General features: G+C 37.2%; 1 protein-coding gene across 14 annotated transcripts in view; it reads right to left on the bottom strand.

Annotated features, from left to right (window-relative positions):
• Window positions 1-11,832: 11,832 nt before the first annotated feature.
• LOC135210876 (collagen alpha-1(I) chain-like) overlaps window positions 11,833-20,647 on the bottom strand; it is an 891,724-nt gene continuing 882,909 nt past the window's right edge. For all 14 annotated transcript variants that reach the window (XM_064243791.1, XM_064243789.1, XM_064243790.1 and 11 more), the window contains one exon: window positions 11,833-20,419. In XM_064243791.1, the coding sequence (XP_064099861.1) occupies window positions 20,092-20,419 (328 nt within the window). In that variant the 3' untranslated portion in view covers window positions 11,833-20,091. The remainder of the gene's footprint in view (window positions 20,420-20,647) is intronic.

Genomic DNA, 20,647 nt, shown 5'->3' on the forward strand with positions numbered 1-20,647 from the left:
CCTGTAAGGTAAATTGCAGACAAGTACCACATCCTTTCTTGCCCAATTGAAGGATGGCTTGCATTACCATATTGACAGGAGGTGAGCATCATCCCGACCTCTTAATGTAGAACATTGCATTCATGTTGTCTAGAACCAACTAAATGTCTCCCTTCTGGAGGTTTGAGTTTTTTGAGAGACAAAAAGACAGCCATCAGCTCCAGGAAATTGATACAACAATTCCTTAGAGTAGCTGAACACCTTCCTGCCACCTGATGCTCCTTGCACTGCCCTCCCAACCTGTCAACAAGGCATCTGTGTGTATTGTCATTCATACAGACTTAGGAGTCAGAGATTCCTTCTGGGATCAAAGCTGAAGTATCTCCCCAACTTTTTCAATCTTTTGGTGATGCTGATCTCGCATCTTGTTTGTTGCATGGGATAGATAAAATTTGTTTACATTCATTTCTTGTAATCCAAGTATTGGATTTATTATTGATGCAAATTGCAACAAGCCTGTCATACATTGTAATTGCCGTTTGGAAACTCTGGGCTATGCAAGGCACATTTTGAGAACTTGCCTTATTCTTTTTTGAGTATGATGGGGAGAGACAACGTGTCGTGAAAAGCATCCCAACATATTCCCAGCTACTGAGTGTATGCTGGGTGTGAAGTGGGATTTTAGCAATTTATCATAAAACCTTTTGACTGTAGTCAGTTTGTTTGTCTGTTTGTATGGTGCTTTTACGTTGCATGGAACCAGTGGTTATTCAGCAACGGGACCAACGGCTTTACGTGACTTCCGAACCACGTGCCAGTATATATCTTTTAGATCTAAGTCCCTTTTAGAACAATTGAACACACTAGGGCAATGGTAGTTATTCGGAAAATATGGCAAACTGTGCTTGTTCAAAGTTGATAGGTTTAGGATCACTCTTTGTTTGGAGGAATCCTTTTTGGGGACACTTAGAGACATGCTTGACGACAAATATCTGCAATTTTCTCTATGGCTCCCATTAACAGGGACTTTCTGCATGTAACATTCCAAAGAGGGGCCTTGATTTTGGAAGAACCCCTTTAGAGGAGGGGGAAGGGTAAAACTGTTCCCACCCCAGCCCGTTTAAAATTAGTGCGGTCTCCATAGGGAAGACTTCAATTGCCTGTTGTGTTATTGAAGTCAACCCCCAACCATACCATTCCCATTGGTATCCACCTCTTCCTCTACCTCTGCCCTTGATAAGCATTCCATTAGTTTTTCTACTTCCTATAAGAGGGTCTTTGGACCATGTGAAAAAATTTTCTTGCTGTTGTCCTTTTGTGAAGCATCATCCCATCTGAACATCTGTTCTTTGAGGAAAAAGCCTTTTTGGGTTGAATAAAGGGAAGTTTTGGATTTTTTATTCCTAAATTCCCCTTTTTCCCAAAAGAGACTACTCTCATACAGTTCTGTTGGCGGGCTTGCACGTCAAGTATTCAACCATAGTAGACTCCTCAAGAGGTCCTTACAGAAATGGTTATGATTTAATAATGAAGTTACATTGGGAATTGACTAGTTGGAGCCCTCCAATATTTCCATTTGCACTTTTATGTGCCACTCTAGCAAGTCACAGGATGCTTGCCACAGGGTTCTCATAAGACTTTTAACCAAACAGCAACAATTGTTCTGGAACATTTTGAAAGACTTTTGATGGCAACTTCCAGCAAGGCTGTTGCCTCTAAGATTCTTCTCATAGGTTCCTAAATTGTTGTGTATTTATAAATAAAGGAGGCTTTTCCCTTTCAGAAGTGAGCTGTAGTGTTTGCCCATTCCTTGGTGGAATTTTCCAAAACTGGGATGACCGAGGCAAATGGTTTTAATTCTGCCACTAACTCTAGTCTTTTAATCCCTTCAAAATTCTGAAAATCTGGCTTTCCAAGATTATTAATTTTGAAAATGAAGGGACAGAAGGCTGGAACTCTTTGGTGAGCAACTTTGGTCCCAATAAAGGGTGTCCTCTATAGCTTTTAATGTTATAGACACAGGTGGGAAGACTGTTTCTGTTAGTGGTCTTTCACATGTACAGCTTCGTTCATAGTTTTCCTCTCATTAATTAGATATTTACTATAGGGAGAGAAAATGCACACTGATGCGTCTAACCAGTGATCATAAGTATCATCAGTGATGATTATTGAACCCTTTGTCATGTTTTGATTTGAAGTTTTGTATTCAGAACTGACCAATAGTGGTTTCCAGTCATAATTCCAACACTAGACCTTATTTGGGCAACATTTGCATCCCCTCTCACTTTTGGGTTGTGGGATTCAGTACATTTACACTTTGGAGTGTACTGGACTAACTTAAATTCCTTTTTGGAATCATGCATCATGTCACTCATACATTGCTGTTCTGTGGTGACATTTTTGGATGGAATTCATAATTTCCTTACAAAATTGATCAACTGCCGCAAATTGTGTATCCCTTCTGGGGGAGCTTGCGTAATCTGACTGAGCATCTACAGCTGAGCTGCAACTGCTTGTTCCCCAGGGGAAGAGGTCCTGGGTGAATTATCATAACCCTCTGAAACAGTTGTCATTTCCTGGTATCCCTTTTGGGGGAAAGATCCTAATTTCCTTACGGAATTGATCAAATGCGGCAAGCTGTGTATCCCATTTGGGGAAGCTTGCACATTTTGACCGAGCTTCAACAACTGAACTCTAACTGCCTATTACTAAAGGGCAGAGGTCCAGGGTAAGTCACAATACCCCTACGGAAATATAGTAATATCAGTCGTCAGATGGATCCTAGTACCCCTTTTTGGGGGAAAAGATCCTCTTCAGTATCGATAGCTGTAAATGGGCATAGAATTTGTTCTATAAGATTTCTTCCATGGCTACCTGAAATTTGTCCCCCTGATCCATCCGGATATAGCAGTGTCATTTCATTAGCAATGCCCCCTTCATATTCCATAGTAAGAATGTCTCCCCCATGTAAAAATTTCTCTATTGCCTCCACAGGATTAATCTGGGAGGTATTGGGGACTGATATTACTGCGTTTTTGCCCAAACATAAAACGCCTGGGAGGTACAGGGAACTGATGTTACTGGGTTTTGCCCCAAACATAAATCTTGATCTGAAAAAAGGGTTACATATCTGCTGCTGGAGTTTTCCCAGAAAGATATAATATCCCATTTCTTTAGTCCTACTGAACTCTAGGAATCCCTGGGACATCTTGAAATGAGCAGTTCAATCCTTAAAACTTACTGCCAATAGTATACTACAAATTTGGTACATATCTGTCGACCAAGCAAATTTTAATTTTTTTTCTTTTACAAAACGATACCCATGCAGGTGGTATAAGCCATACCCACTGGCACAAAATGATCCTAGCACTTTGATATGGAACACTTGAAATGAGGGTCCTGCATAATGGCAGCCCTGTAGCGATATAAAGAACGTTGATATTAGAAGCCAGTCAGTATTAAATTTGTAATAGATTCTATTGGAAATCTGTTAACTTAAGTCCTTTGAGGTTTAAGTTAGTTTTGACCGCCGTATATGGTTGTACAGTATTAGTCTTTATGCACTAGCAATGTAAAATTTTAATTTGAATTGACATACCATTTGGACTAATATCCTATGTATTGATTTGTTTAGTTGGCCCAAGCCACTGTTTTAAATGGCTTTAAGTTATTTAATTATGCCTAGGATACTGTTTACATCCAGTCCTAGGCTATTTGGGCTAAACTACCCCTTAGTACACTAACCATAGGATGTTTCCGGAACTGTTCTCTCTTAGCCTAGTATAGGGTATTTTACTGATCCAGATTATTCTAGATTAAATGTAAAAGCTATGTAAACACAGAAAATTACTTACATGTAAATTCATAGTTAGGCTAACATCTTTTGTCTAATTCAAGATTGTTTATATCTAGCCCTAGGCTATTTGGTCTACTGTATAAAACTAACTTTCTAACATGAAACTCATTGATGTGAAATTTTATAGTTAGGCTATCACCTAGTAGTATACATTATAGGTTATTGTCTAGTCCTGATTAATTTACCTTTAAAGCTATGGGATTAACCAGGTGTAATTTGTAGCCTTCAAGATAGGCTACTGCCTCATAGCCCATTTGGTCTATGTACTGTTTTTGATCTACTATAGCTAGGATAGCCTGTCACCTAGGCTAGGTTATTGCGTAATCATTCTAGATTATTTCATTCCCTTTTAAGGGTAAGCACATGATAGCCTACAGTATTAAGACAATGCTTAAGTGTATACAGGCTATATAATAAGGGAAAATGGCTGTAGCCTTTTGTCTAATCCTAAGGTCTTTGGTGTAAACTTAGCTACTACCAAGGGCCATAGCCTAACAGGATATGTCCTTAAATTAAACCTTAATTCAGGTTACTGCTTATTCCAGGTTATTTTTGTTCACTCTTAAAGATATATCATCCTAGAAAAACGATGATTTACGGCTTTTCACGCACACTGAAATCATTGTTCCACATTATAAACTAACAAAATTTTTTAACAAACTTAAAATTATACACCTAGCTTTCAACTTATATGTTTCCATGAAGGCATGAACCTCGGTAATGAAATTAATAAGCGAAGAATTAAATTCTTGGAGTTAGCCTAACGATCATAAGTCGTAAGAAGCGCTGACGTATGCTGGTGAAATAAACCGATTATGGCTTTTCATTCACAATAAATCATTGCTCCATAGTCTACCTGAGGTCTGGTTTCTTGACCGACCAGAAAAAGGAATGGAGTCTTGGTCTGATTTTGGTCATACGTAAACAATATGACAGTGTGTATGCACATAATCACTTCGACGTCGTCTTGTGGTTTTGACGAAGCAGGTAAACTGGGTATTAGCATCCGCTGAGAATAATAGAGAGCGTCCTCTTATCCTGAGTCCATTTATGCTCTATCATGTGTTATAATTTTTATAATTATGACACAATACCCAACCATAAGACCAGTTAAGAGAATTCTTTGACATTAGTCTGGTCACCATGGAGCTCTGGATAGACCATGGAAAGGGTAGTCCTTGAGGACGAGACAGCGACTACTCTATAAAAAAACTTGAAATAACCAACACCTCCTTCAACCAAAAATGCCATCTCTACATTCACCATTTTTTAAAACCAAATAGTACTCATATATTTTTAGTTCAGATTTCAAAATAAAAAAAATATGAAGTAAAATTCCTTTAGAAAACCCAAGAAAAAAAAAAAAGTTTGAAAATGGTTCCCAAACATAGGTAAATATCTAATAATTAAACAAATGCTGACATAGAAATATATTTACAGAAATCTTAAATATATTACTCCATTGATAGTCATCAAAACAATAAAAACTCATACAAAACTTGTTTATAAAACACACTGTTCAAGCATTACATCCACTTTAAATTGCATTTTTCATATATAACCTTTTTTCTTATTTAGGCGTATCTTTGAACCCCCAGCTGGCCTGGTCGGTGAGACTGTTAAGAGGATATACTTTAGTTTAGGTAAGCATGATAGGTGCTGGGGTGTGCGTTTATGCATATACATGTTGGGGGAGGGGAAGAGATGGTCCTCCAGAAAAACTGACTGATCCCATACTTTTTGGGGGGGGCTGTGAAGAAAATTTTGTTTGGTTAGGTGATAAGGAATTTGTTACAGGACAGAAAATTGCAGTCTGTTCATAAGTATACCAACCTTCATCTTCTACATCTTTTACCTTTTACTTATCATTAGGTGGAAGATACTGTCCAACTGCATGCAATAAACATGGGATTGCATTATATATTGCAAGCAAATGCAGTATTCACCCAGAAGTCGGGTTTCTGTTCTCACATGTGAGCGAAGGAAAGATCTGTAACATCCCGTACTACTTGGCATATAACAATGCAAAGGCTGATAGACTGCATTGGACCAGACCAGCATGAATGATCTATGGGCTGTCTGCAAGACAAGAGAGAGACAGGCCATAGCTTCCATAATACCTTAGGGGAAAATACTTTTGACGATGATATAGCTCCAATAAAATGAGGAAAAGATGTTTTGGCATCTCTAGACACCTGTCCCCATACCTGCTCAAGTGAGAAGTTCCTTCTAAACAAGAGATTTAGCAATTCTGTTTGACTTCATGCATCCGCTTTCCCGTAACGTGGTGTGGCTCTCACTGGACACAGTTGCATCTCATTTGATCATAAATCTTGGGTCAGATACTGATGGGATCTGAGTTTTCTTCGAAAATTTAAGAACAATAACTCACCTTTTTCCAGTTACTAGATGGTACAATAGACCGTATAATTCATATATCCTCTTGTGTGTTAGACCCTAGCAAGAAGATAGTCTTGAGGGTCAAGTCTCTACATAGCTCCTGTCAGGGGCTCATGTGGCACTGAGGTAGACTGCAGAGAACAAGAGACATCCTACTCCAGGAGACTGATTCCATTGGATGGACAAGACTGCTCAAAATGCCTCATTAGGCAGAGATCTAGCACTTCTGCCTGAAGACCTAACATAGGGCTGTACGGTAACCCTTTACTAGAGAAACTTGACATGAACTTATTTTGGTGAAAGAAAACAACACAACTCGGTCAATTCTTGACGAGGGCTCCGACATGAGATATCCTGCCAATGACACAAATAATTGAAGATGGCCCACTTCTAATAATAAACTTCTGCAGAAGACTTCTTGACTGTTCTGCACATCTCTGACAGTTTTGCAATAAAAGCCTCTCTCAAGAAAGCAGGATAGTCTCAGGCTGTGAAGGGATAGGCTGTTCACTTAGTGGTGGAACCTCTACGTGTGGGCTGGTAATGAAGACTGAGAACATGAGAACTAACAGATTGGGATAGTACCTGGCAGGGGGCCAATGATGAGTCACAAAGGTCATTCTGAGACCAGGGTTATTTAGTGTAAAGCTTATCAGAGCAAGTGCCTGAAAGGTGTAAACATCCAGATGATCCAGATGCAAAAAAAGGCATCCTCCAGCGCAACTGGAACTGGTAAGCAGAACACCAAGAGTTCCCTGTTTAACCAGGTGGCATTAAATCAGTCACTGGTGTACAAAACAGCTCAGAGCCTTTATGGCACGAGGATGTCGGAACCACTCTACCCTACCCTTGGAAATCCTCCTGCCTGTAACACACCTGGCTGACAATGACAAATTGTTAGTCTGTTCACTTTATCATCATCTTTGCAAACTCACAAAGAAAGGCACTACCATCCTGCTCATGGTGACGTTTGCCACCACCATGTTGTTACTCATCAGCACCACTGGGAGATTAACCTACTTCTGGATGCTTGCAAAGCCAACGTCACCACCTGTATTTTAAGGATGAATTACAGTTCCACACTAACTTACAGAATTAGATCATCCAGGTGCACTCCACATCCTTCCATGGATGAAACTGAAAAATTGTACATCTCTAGAGATAAGTTCTACAGAGCTCTTCCTTTGAGGTTTCTTTCAAACTTCATTACAAATCATTACTCATGTCCTGACTTTGGGTCATAGGTTGTCTCTCTTAAAGATGTCCACTGAAATATAAGCTGAAGATCCAGATTATTACAGAAACAGAGAAGCGGTCTTGACCTTTGGGCAACTGTGCCTTTATGATGCCAGGATCACCCAGTCATTGAGATGTGGCAAGAAGCACATTCTTGCTTAATGTACCCAAGGTGAATATACAAGTGAATAGGGGCTGTTGGTGATCCAAAGCACAGAACCTTAATGAAGTGAAAAGTCAGCCTCCTTTGCAGACAACATGAAGGTACTGTATTTTCTGTTGTCCTAATGGATAGTATCTGAAAGTAAACATGTTAAGTCGTGCATGTAGAACCTGACACCCTGCAATGTGACTGTGTGCAGTCCTCAGAGGTGTTTTACTTTATATTAAAGTAAAATATTACTTTCTAAAATGTATACAAATTGTTTTAGTAAAGGGTATTTGGCTATTAGCACACTGAATGCTACTTTAATAAACTTGATTTAAGACTAAAATCACCTTAAGTATCCATTTTTATTTTTGTGCAAGTTACAAATGTAAATATTTCTGCCATATTGCAATATGACTTAGTCTATGCTTAGAATCTTGTACATATGATATCTTATGAATTTGGAAACTTTGATACCTAATGTGTTTTTATCATGGATGTGTACATATATTGGAAATAATATTTGAGGAGGATTGCTTTCAACATGTGTGTTTTCATGATAACTTCCTAACTGTCAAAAGATTTTGCCATAAAATTTTGCACTCTAGTTCTTATATTTTTTATAATGAAAATTAAGAGATATTAATAAAATCCTACTGTAATAAAGTTTATAGGTATTAATAAAATCCTACTAATTTTTCAGCATTTTTTCTTCAAGCACAAGGCTTACCTCATGCGGTGCACTGTAGCATTACTTAAGGTTCTTTGCAGCATGCCTTCGGCCCCTAGCTGCAACCACTTTCGTTCCTTTTACTGTACCTCCTTTCATATACTCTTTCTTCATCTTACTTTCCACCCTCCCCTAACACTTGATTCATGGTGCAACTGCGAGGTTTTCCTCCTGTTACACCTTTCAAACTTTTTACTGTCAATTTCCATTTCAGCGCTGAATGACTTCATAGGTCCCAGTGCTTGGCCTTTCACCTAAATTTTATATTCAACTCAAGTACACAGCTTTTAGAAAATACATACATGCTGCTGTTTGGCATAATACTTGATGCACGAAAGTTAGACTAAAAATACCACTCCACCCCAGGTCACCTGAAAACATTATAAAGCAATCGTCAGTTGCCCTCTCTGATGTTAGTTGACAAACTATGTTGTCCCACCCTGAACCAGGTCTACTAGACATACCCATTCATCGGAGAGAGATTAATAACCAGTCTCCAACTTCCTGCCAACCTCTTCACAAGGAAAATGCAACTATAGAAGTCCAGAGAGTGGTCATCTACAACTTCAGGGCTTGTTTTTCCAGCATGGCATCACCTTTGCTAACAGGGCAAAAGATAATGGAAATAAATTGGCTTAAGTGTTAGGGGTAGGTGGCATTCTTTGAAAAGTTGTCAGTACCAATCCTACGTATAGGACTGAGACTACCCAGGACTCTACCTCTGTTAGTGTCATGACAGGCATCCCTCGATTCATGGCAGCAGGAGAGGAGGGCTGCCAATCTTTATGTTGGGGTTTGCAGGTCTTGTCCTATTCCCAATGTCTCTAGCATAGCCATTCACAAAGGCATGGCCACAGTGACCTTTGAAGCTGTTGTAGGCATCTTGAAGGACATCACACAGTGAATTAAGGATTCCTGAGTGGCAGTTCTCCTTTTCTCTGCCCCTGCATTGTCCCTGCTTTTTAAAAAAGAGTAAGAAGGATATTGGTACCATTATGTTCAGGACTTGGACACTGCTCTTGGTCACAACCATCAGGTTTGCAGACTGGTGGCTAAGGAATGTCTTGTGTCCTTTCCTTCAATACTAAGTCTCCAAAAGTCCTCCATATCAACTAAAGAAGGGGATAGATACAGTAAGGCCCCTTCCACACGAGGGGTAAAGACACAACGGGCACTCTGATTTGCCAGATCACAGTCCAAGGGAGGCAGTAATCACAGGCTGGTGAACCCATGACTTGGACAACACTCATGATCGCCATCCACTCACAAAATTGGTAACAGTGTCTGCCCGCCATGCATTTGCCCCTCGTGTGGAAGGGCTTAAGTCTGCCAATTTGTTGAACCACAGGTCCAGTCACTAGGCAGACTAGAGGGTGACCATAACTATCAATTTCATGGGCAATGCTTTGGAAAATGAAAGGACAATCCCTTCAACAGGAAGCTGCTTCAGTGATACTGTTTGTAGCCAACAGATTGAGTTCACCTATGGGAGGCAAATCTCAATCCTCTGGCACTTGGGTCTCTCACTTCTTACACCCTGCAGGCAAGTGGGGAACAAGACAACAAGAAAAACTGTGAAGACCCAAGAATTCTGGTGGTCAAAGAAACCGTGCCATGGGATAGCACTCAAAAGTTCTTGAAGACTATTGTGTTTATGAATGAGCTCAATGAATCTACATAAGCGCTCTCCACCTTTTAGCTAATTTGATTTTGAGACAGTAGGACCCTCATGACCTACCAGTTCCACTATAGAAAGAATTTGCCCCTACTACTGAAGGCCCAGTCATTACTAGTTCTACCAGATTACAAAATCAACTTCAACATCCTGCCTCCATATGCTAGGGACTGAACCCACTTGGATGTGTTAGTGAAGGGAATTGGATACAGCACATCCACAAACAGGCACAGAGGGATGATCTTAAGGAGCAGTGTGTATGTGATGGACATTCTGACTGAAGCCAGGCCACTGCACTAGGGTGACTGGTCACCAGAACAACAGCCACCACACTGGATTTTAACTGGTACTAGTAAGTTGGTATCAGTAGTAAACACAGATGAAATGACAGGCAGTCAGTCATGAGAATGCTTATACCTGCATTGTTTGCTCATCTCCCAGAGGATCAGTCTGAAGAATGGGAGCAATATTTGTTGCTCTCTTCTGGGAAGTGTGTTGCCACATGAAGTTCTACTGGGCCTCTCACAGCGAGATGATTTGTGAGCCTTCTTCCTACCTCAAGTTAATCCCTAGTTAGTGTTGCTGTTTTTAATGGAACTTTTCCAGGGGGGCATTTCATAATTTGTTTTGACAGAAGTTACAGATGGATGCCCTTCCTGATTACAACCCTCCATTTGTTCATATGCGGAACAAACCCTCGGTCTTATCACTAGGATAAATCTTCTTGCACCAGCTGGAAACTGGTTAAAACAATCAAAGATTGTAAAGCAAAGAATCCGTGAAATCTGGCAACTCATACATATACTAGGTGGAAGTTGGTTGTCGACCAAGCGCAGCATCTCATGACGTATTAGTCTTTCTCTGACCGCCTTGGAGAGTATACGCTTTTGTTCTCCTTCCAACGTGGTTGCTTTGTTTGTCTGTGATTCTGTGTGTTTTCCAGTTGTGTCTGTGTTTGTGGTTGTCCTGGAGTCCTCAAGTGTCTTCATGGCCTCGTCAATGCATGTGCCCAGGCATTAGGGTTTTCCGTGCTCCAGGTTTTTGGCTGCTACAATTACAGATCCCCATACGACATGCAGTAGTTGCCAGTCATATTATCGTACCATTACTAATCCGTGCCTGAAATGTCATGCCTGGCCTAAGTCACAGTGGAGGGTGTTTTTTCTTCTCCTAGTTTAGACCATTTGGCTTCACCCTCTTATGGAAACACTCCCCCTGCTGCAATTGTACCTCTGTCACCTTCCTTTTACATCGATTCATCGTTGGAAGTATCAGGAGTTGCACATGTTTACATGGGCTTGGAAAAGATAAGCATAATCATTGCTAAATTTGCAATGCAAAACTAGAAACAATAGACTTGGAGAGGCAAGGCCATCAGATGTCGCAACAAAGATCAGCTGCATCTGTAGTACTACCCCCACCCATCCCATCCTCTCTTGCAATCTGGGTATTGAGCAGAGTTGGAAGAGGGCTGGGAGATAGAATAGGAGGAAGACGGCAAGCTTGAGGAGGGGCACAGGAGTTTCCAACCTTGCTTGAACATCAATGGATCACCCGAATGAGTGGCTGGGACACCCCTCCGGCCAAATGTACTGCCACTTACCATACTTATAATAAACTACTCTGTCAACAATCATCTTGTGCTACAAAAATATCCCTTATTAAGATGATGGTTTGTGTATTTGTAGAAAACAAATAACTGATTTTTACAATGGCAGTCAACTGTGATTCAATAAAATATATATTAACAAGAAACATTAAAATGATTTTCACTCTTGCTTTGCTGGACTTTTAGTGCCTACAAGGAAACATTTCAAAATCTTTATTATTTTTTTGCACATAATATTGGTAAAGTGAAATCAAAACTTGTGTGTAACATTACAGCAATTTTCTTAATTTTTTAACACAAACTGACAGTTGCAAAATAAAATTAAATATACTGGAAAGGCTCTCAATTTCCATATACCCAGAATGCACCACATCCCATCTTCACGATTTTATTTGCCTAAAATTTACACAAATAAATGTCGGCATGATTCAGACATGACCATGAGACAACTTTTTTACAATTATAGTATTACCTAAGACTTGAGTAAGCAGAGTTGCCAGTACATACTGTATTTATCTGTTTTTTCTTTGTTTTTCTATTTCTTTTCTGCTGTTGACTCTGCTTATCCTCTTATCTACAAGGGATGGTCTCTTCTATGGAAACTTGTTCAGCACATTAATTGTATCAAAAGTTGGCAGAACTTAAATGAATTATCCTGTTCTTGTACTTATTTAGCTCCATACAATCTGCTGTATAAAGAAATACATAATACAAATAAATAGGAATAATGTATTAAAAGGATGATATTGGAAATTTAATTGGCAAAACGTTGGATTATATCTTCCTAGGACAAAACCTCAGAGAAATAAAAATTAATTCATAAGTTTTCCATTGCATATAAAGATTTTCATTTTACAGTGAAATGAATTTCTAAGTTAATTTAATATTAGCCACTTGAAACCAAATTACCTTCAAATTCTTATTTTTTTCTATCTTCTAAAACAATAACAACAATTACAGTCGACCCTACCCATTTGTGGTTTTGGATTCATGGACAAGAGATTCATGGGTTTCTCTATGAAACATATATACAGTCAACCCCCTGTATTCGCGTTCTCAAGATTCACAGATTTTTCTGTGGAACCTTTCTATAAGTTATGAAAAATTTGGCAATTTGCAGACTTTCTCATGGAGAAATATTCGCTAATTAGTGTATTTTGATGTTATTTTCATGACTACATTTTTAGGATAAAAAATGATGTACTAATTTTCAAATATTAAGTTTAATATGATTAAATAAAATAATAATTCTCTCTCCATCACTGAGATGAGAGAAGTTTTATGTGTACGTATGTTTATTTCTTTTGTATGATAAATGATTTATCAGATAATAAGTACTTATTTTCAAATATTAGTAAGATTTAATAATAATAATATTATACAGGACTTTCTCAAGTCTCCTTATTGTTGATTGTCCAGTATTATTGCTTAGACTGGCAAGCAATGTGCCAATGGCGAACATGTCAAAAACTGTGGATTCAAGGAACAATGATTATTCTGCATAGAAATACATCAGTCTTGTTTTTCTCTCTCTCTTTCTTGTTATTTCTTCTTATTTTCTGGCAACGTTTCAACTTAGGTTCTGCTGGTAATCTTCCAGGCGAAGGTTGGAGTTGGACTGATGCTGTTAGGAGTCCTGCAGTGCTTTATACCAGTGGTGCCAGCGGGGTGCAAAGGTATGTTGATTTTTGATTGGCTGCGCAATAAGGACTGTCTGCTAGTGGCTGCTTAATCACTGCCTCAAGACAGTTGCTGGAGTTGATGGTTTCTCTGACATAGCCTTGATGATCGTCTCAACAATTGATTGACGTCTTGGGAAGCTGCATTTTCATTGGGTCTTTGCTCTATGACATCATTCCTGGTGTTGTTGTCGGTGTTTCCTTCATTGGGGGGTCATCTTCGGGAATATTGATGGTATTATTTGTTAATACCATTGGTCCTTAGGTCAGGTTCTGCCTTAAGCTCATGGGAAGGATGAAGGCTTCTTGTGTCGTGTTCAGGGAGGGATTTTTTTTCCAAAATGAATAGCATCTGTGCTTGTTGGAAGTGCTATTCATTTTGGGGAAAAAAGCCCTCTCTGAACAACACAAGAAGCCTTCCTACCTCCCACAAGCTTAAGGCGGAACCTGACTCAAGGCCCAATGGTATTAACAAATAATACTGTCAATATTCCTGAAGATGAACCCCCGATGAAGGAAACACTGACACCACCACCAGGAATGAGTGAAGACCCAGTGAAAATGCAGCTTCCCAAGATATCAACCAAGTGCTGAGACGATCATCAAGGCAACGGCAGGGAAACCATCAACTCCAGCAACTGTCTTGAGGCAGTGAGTAAGCAGCCAATAACAGACAGTCCTCAGCGTGCAGCCAATTAAATATCAACATCCCATTGCACCCAGCTGGTACCACTGGTATAAAACACTACAGGACTGCTAACAGCATCTGTCCAACTCCAACCTTCACCTGGAAGATTACCAGCAGAGCCTGAGTTGAAACGCTGCGAGAAAATAAGGAGAGAGAGAGAGAGAGAGAGAGAGAGAGAGAGAGAGAGAGAGAGGGCTGTATTTCTATGTAGAATAATAATTGTCCCTGGAATCCACTGTTTTTGACATGATCTCCATTGGCACATTGCCAGCCATTCTAAGCAATACTGAAAAATAATATGTAATTAAAAATAATAATAATACAGTTATTACAATATTTATATCCTTCTATAGCAAGTTATTTAAAAAATTTAAAGAAACAGAATTCATCCTGCATCTTTTTCCTTTAAGTTATGAAGGAAGGGGGGAGGGTCGGCCTGTCAGAAATGTCATATTACTCACAGAAACTGACAGCGGATTCAACTCATTTCTAATTAGTATATCTTCTTTCATCTCTCTCTTTGCCAATGCATAAAATGAGAAATGGATACAACTACTTACCCTCTTACTGCTGGAAGGGGTAGTGGTTAAATATGTACATTATATGATAAATAATATTCAGTTTAATGAGACTAAATAACACCATTAAATAAAATAATATAATTTTTCTCTCTCTCTCTTAACTACATATGTTTATTTGTTTTGTATTATAAATAAATGATTTACCTAATAACTAATTTTCAAAAATTAATAACTAATTTTCAAAAATTAATAAGATTAATAAAAGAAATAGTGATTTCCAGTCTTTTTATTCACTTCAAGAAAGGAGGGGCAGGAGTAAATGACAGTTTGATATACGTATTGACGGAGGGGAAGAAGCGTTGCCCATAGAGGTTCATTTCGTTCTTTTGATATTGCAAGGAGTTATTCTCTCTTTCTCTTATTATTCTGTCTCCACAATAATTCATAAATAATTACACTCTTGATGGTCAGATTTATGATGTTGCCCATTCAATGGTCTCTCTCTCTCTTATTGGCTGTATGTATACTATAGTTTTAATGGTAAAATGTTTAAGATGACTTTGAAATATTAATATAATTTCAAAGATTAATACAGTAATAGAATAATAATTTCAAGTATACCTATTTGATGTAGGATGATACTTTAAATTTACATTTGGTATTTGAATTTTCAAGATAGGCAGTTATAAGCCTTTTTTTAGGGGGAAGGGGGCGGGGGGTGTTAACTATTCGCGGATTTTAACTGTTCATGGGGGGTCTGCGAATACGGGGTTCTTACTGTAGTACACAATATTTATGGTTTTTTTTACGGAGAAATATTCACTAATAGTCTGTATTTTCATATAATTTTCATGACTAAATACACTTTTTGTGATAAAACTATTAAAATACTCAGGCATAAACATTTTTAGAGGATTTTTATTTTTGTGATTGAACTATCAAAACAAGCAGTTCTGAGCATTTTTAGAAGGGAGTACACACCCACGCAAATACTGGAGGTCGACTGCTTAATGTCACTTTGTCATTACATGGGAACTACATACGGGAAATAAAAGGTGAAATAAAAAAAAATTATATGATAATTAGGAGGATCTGACTTCATAAGCTTACACCAGAAAGGAAGAATATAAAATATTTAATAACTGAGTAACTGGATATTTTACATATATAATCTAAGAGAAATAAGACTTGAAAACAATGAATAACAGCAACCAAAGCATTCAGTTAAAGTATTTTGGTTTATGTGACTATAAGTTACAAAAAGTAATTTTTTAACATCAGGATTCCTTCTGCTAAAAGTAAAGTTGTTCATAATTGAATAAAAAAAACTAGAACACAATTATGAATCACATTAATGAAAAAAAATTTGATGTATAGTGATAAACCTAAAGAAAAATATTCTGTCTTGCCAACATTTCCTCTACTTGACAATCAGATGAGAACTTGTTTTTCAGTCACTAAGCTCAAAAAATAAATAATATTAAAGCTAATTACAATATCTGTCACAGGCAAAATAAATTTAGTATTCCTATAATGTAGTACTTATTTTTGACCAAGTTAGGACAGACTGTTTACATATTTGTCATATTTATCCACTTCTTATAGGATATCTGAAACAGTTTATTGTATAATAAACAACAAAACAAGAATCTTGGTACAATTTAATTCTGCACTGCAATTTCATGTAACTTCAACTGAGAATTTATAATGGATAGCAATATCGGTACTACTAATTGAATTTTATGACTTTACAATGCTGTGCTGTTTAGTACATTTTGTGATCTAACCTATGATTTAAAACCAATTCTATGGATACCTTTAATGCCACTTAATTTTGCAGATATTATTTAACCATCCAGCAATGGTTGACAGCAAAAGCACCTTAAGAAACCTTTCCAAAATAACACAGATGAGCCCAGTACTCTGGCAATTCTAAAAATATATTAGTTATCTGAATGCCACTGATATCAAAAGACAAATATATCCCATAATTCTATATTACAAAAATTCATAAACCTTCCAGCAGGCTTTACAGAAGACAATATTACGAAAAACACTTCTGTTACAACGAATGTTGTAAGATACTTGTTGGCAATCTTAAAATCCTGCAGGATGCTTGACAGCCATATTTTATCTAGTTGAACTTTACAATTCTAGAGAGCTTGTTGCTGGCTTACTCCTAGAGTATAACATACATGACTAGTTACCAGCAAAACTACAAAAAATTTAAGAACTACTATACATTAAAATGATAAAAAGCTAGAAACTTAAAAATATTAAAAATGGATTAACAAAGATGGAATAAAAATACATATACATATAACATTATCAATGTTACAAAGGTAATTACAGATTCATCAGTATCATAAATAATATACACTAGACATTTTAGAAATTACTATAATGTAGATAAAAGACTGCTTTGGCAATAGATGCTATGATGCATTAGTTCACACTACCCCACAATAATAATCAAGCAGTTTCATTCTAGTAAAGCTTGATGTCTTTAGACTTTTTTTTTTTTTTTTTTGCCTCAAAGATTATTGTTGTTTTTGTTTCACTTTCACTGAACAGAGTGGGACAGTGTGTGTGTTTTTGTTCAGCTTTCATTTGTGTGAGGAGAGAGGACTGTTCTTTTTGCTTACTTTTCATAAATTATTTATGTGAAAAGAAAGAAGAAAGAACTCTGCAATTCTCCTAAATCTTCTGAAAGACAGATTGGTTTTTATTTGCTTAATTTAAAAAAATATTAACATTATGATCAGTTTTTTCTAAATTTCCATAAAATATGTAGGAAAGAGAGAGAATTTAATTTCCATAAAATATGTAGGAAAGAGAGAGAATAAAAACTTGATTAATGAAAATAAAAGATTTAAAAGATTACCTCAAGTCTGAAGAATATTCAAGATGAAAAAAATTAAGATATAAAACATGCTATAATCTACAAAATAGTGAGCAAAAATAGCAATAAAAATCTGTAAAACACTGGCTATCTATAGTTTATAAAGCTTAACCCTTAACGTCACTTACATTTCACAAAAAGATAGAATATAAGTTGAGGGGAGAGGCTGATCCTGCTAGTTTTCAAATACCATAAGGACCAGGATACTATCTCCAATTAGCATCAATTAAATATTTGAAATTAGGTGTTACATTCCATATTTAAACTTTTAAACCTTCACAGTCAGGAATATTTCAAACATAAAGATCTTTAAGTTTACAGTCATGAATGCAAGAGCAACATGTTGTAGCTGGTTTCTGTATGATCCTATGTAGTAAGATCATAGTTTCTGTATGGATTCATTTTCACTAATGGGACTTCTTTTTCAGAAGAGGTAGGATCAACATCCATTCTCACTTTCTCAAGAGTGACTTGGAATTAAATAGGAGTTAATGCAACTGCATGGCAGCAATACCCTAAAGCAGCATTTAATATATCCTACATAAATGTAAAGAACACATAACTGGTATTAGAACAATGTACAATATGAGAAACATTATCAGAAAATTCTAATAATACACGACTTATCCACTGTTTGATAGGTAATTCTAAAAGGAAGACAAGTATGGAGAATACTGTACTAGCTTTGAAGGGAAGTTTGTCATCCTCAGCTCAGGTGGGAAAGAATTCAACAGTCAGCTGACTAAAACAGGGAGGGGAAAAAAAAGAGATTGGCTGAATTCATGTTTTAACATAACTAAAAATTCTGACTTTTAAAGTTTAAGTCAAGTAGAATAAAATACATAGAGCCTTTCGAGCAGGAAAGGCATGTGAGGTTGGAAGGGGCAATCTGATCAGTGGACGAGACCAAGGATTGAGTAAATCCACTTGATATTTAAATGCCTTATTGAAACTTTTTTTTGTTTTCTTGGAGCTCTCAGAGCCCTGTGGATGATCAACCAGTTCTTTAGTAATACGTAGAGCTATTTTTTAAGTTATTCACTACATACACTACTAGGGAAACAAGTACAACACTCTCAAAAGCACATACAACTTGTCACGACCATTGTAAAAGATGCGAGTGAAATGGCAAAAATGGAAGATCAAATAGTAATTGATTTCTATCTCACTGCAGAATGGCTACTCTGATTTCTCAACATATAGGAACAACTTGGTTGAGTCATTCTAAGTCAAACATAGACATTTATTTACATTCCTAAAACATAAAAGAAGCATTTTCAGTTGCTGCAAAGATTCCGTCAGAATCCAAGACACTGATAGCATCATATAAACTCACTAAGGTGTTGGGAATTTAATGAGAATTTTCCCAAAAACAAGTAGGCCCTAAATAAAGTTTAATTTATATGACACTGGAAAAAATGGAACGTTATGTTTCTAATTAACTATTCACAGAATTATTTTTTCTTATTAGTTTTGAATGTTTATAGTTCATTACCTTATATTATGTTTTATATTAATAACATAAGAAAAGTAATAATGTAAAGTTCCATGGAATATTTTTTGTTTGGCAATTGAGGAAAGAAATACATAGTGAGAAAAAAATATAAAATTTGTTCACTTTACAAAACACGAAATGTCCCTTGTTTTAATAACTTCTAATGAACAACTTGCATAATTGTAACCTAATCTATAAAACTAAAGTTTGTATTTCAGTATATGAGTTTTCCAATTTTAGGTAAATAAACTAAGCACTTACAAACTTCAGATAATTCTCCTGCATTAATCTGATAGAAACCAATACATAAAATGCAAGATTACAATGTACTTTCTTGGTTTTTGACCTTGCATTCAACACTGATCTCTTACCTGTTGTAAACATCTGAATACACAAGTACAAGACATTACCAACTGTTCATTCCTGTAAGGAAGCAGATGTAAACATATCCCCTGACTCAAGTCTTTCAGTTCGTATATCATCTTCCTGTCGGGTGCCGAAAAGCCTAACAGTTATGATGTTCTTTAGGCTCAGACAAAAGCCAAATTCTAGAACTTCATTATACTCCCATTCTGACTCAGAGCTGGTCAAGTACATAATTTTCAATGTCCTAAACACACAAAGTAGGTGACAGCATGGATCTTCTGGGAGTGGCCATTGAAATCTAGAGCAGTTCTAGACATATGTTCTCTTTCTAAATAGAAGTGTAAATTGAAGTACCAGAAGGCTAATCCAGGGTTTGCTAAATAGAGCTACAACAGCTAACAGTTATTGGTAACACTGACTAAGACTTGAAGTAAACAACTTTACTTCCAAAGAGCCACGACCCGTAATATTACGTACAACAACAGATACTGCCGTCATTTTATGTCTCTGTGACTCGACAGAAGCATTACAAGGTGGAAGTCGTTGTTTCTTAACGGATAAATCAGATTAAACACAACTGTCCATCAGTAAAAGTTGGAAGGTAATACTTAGTATTATACTGTCCGATAAAAAGAAGTAGTAGGATGGGTTTCTATTGTTTAAAGCAGCACCAAATGAGTAATAACTTAATGTCATGAAACTGTTGTCTGTGAAAGTTAATTCTTAAGCAACTTTCACAACCACTGTGCCTTTTTTAAGTGAAAGTCCACTCACTGTTTGAGATATAATTAATGGAAGGATGTTTCTTCACACATTTTCTTCATTCATGATCTTATTCAAAAATTCCTGATACTCCTCGCTAGTCATTTCCTGTTCTAATGACAAAGATGAAGATGTATGTGGTGAGTGAGGAGCATGGCGTCTGCGCCTGAAGTGTGCTTTCCCGGTGGCTTCAATGCATAGGACAATAAAAGAGTTGTGGCAGCCCATCCTCTCCTGACCCAAGAGACGATTCTTGTGCAAGGATGATGCTAAGCCAACAACATCTTTGGCGTTAGTGTGCCATGCATCGCAGTATGATGAAAGAGCTCTTTCTCCATCCAAGTTGGAGCCATGCCAGATATATTTCTGTGGCCTGGAATAGAAAAAGGTTAGTTTTAAAATATTTTCTACAGGCTTAAGTAAAGGCTATACTATATGTTAGCCTCTACCATACATTTCTAAATTTTTAGCCATATGTATGTAATTGTTTTCTAACTAGAAGCCTGTTCCCCTAAAGGCAATGTTACATGCTAAAATTTTCTGGCTCCTGTTTACATTTCTGCCAGGCTTTACAAGAAATAGCTAATGTTGCTGGCAAAAC

The sequence above is a fragment of the Macrobrachium nipponense genome, chromosome 4, assembly GCF_015104395.2.
Source record: "Macrobrachium nipponense isolate FS-2020 chromosome 4, ASM1510439v2, whole genome shotgun sequence".
Classification (NCBI taxonomy): Eukaryota; Metazoa; Arthropoda; class Malacostraca; order Decapoda; family Palaemonidae; genus Macrobrachium; species Macrobrachium nipponense.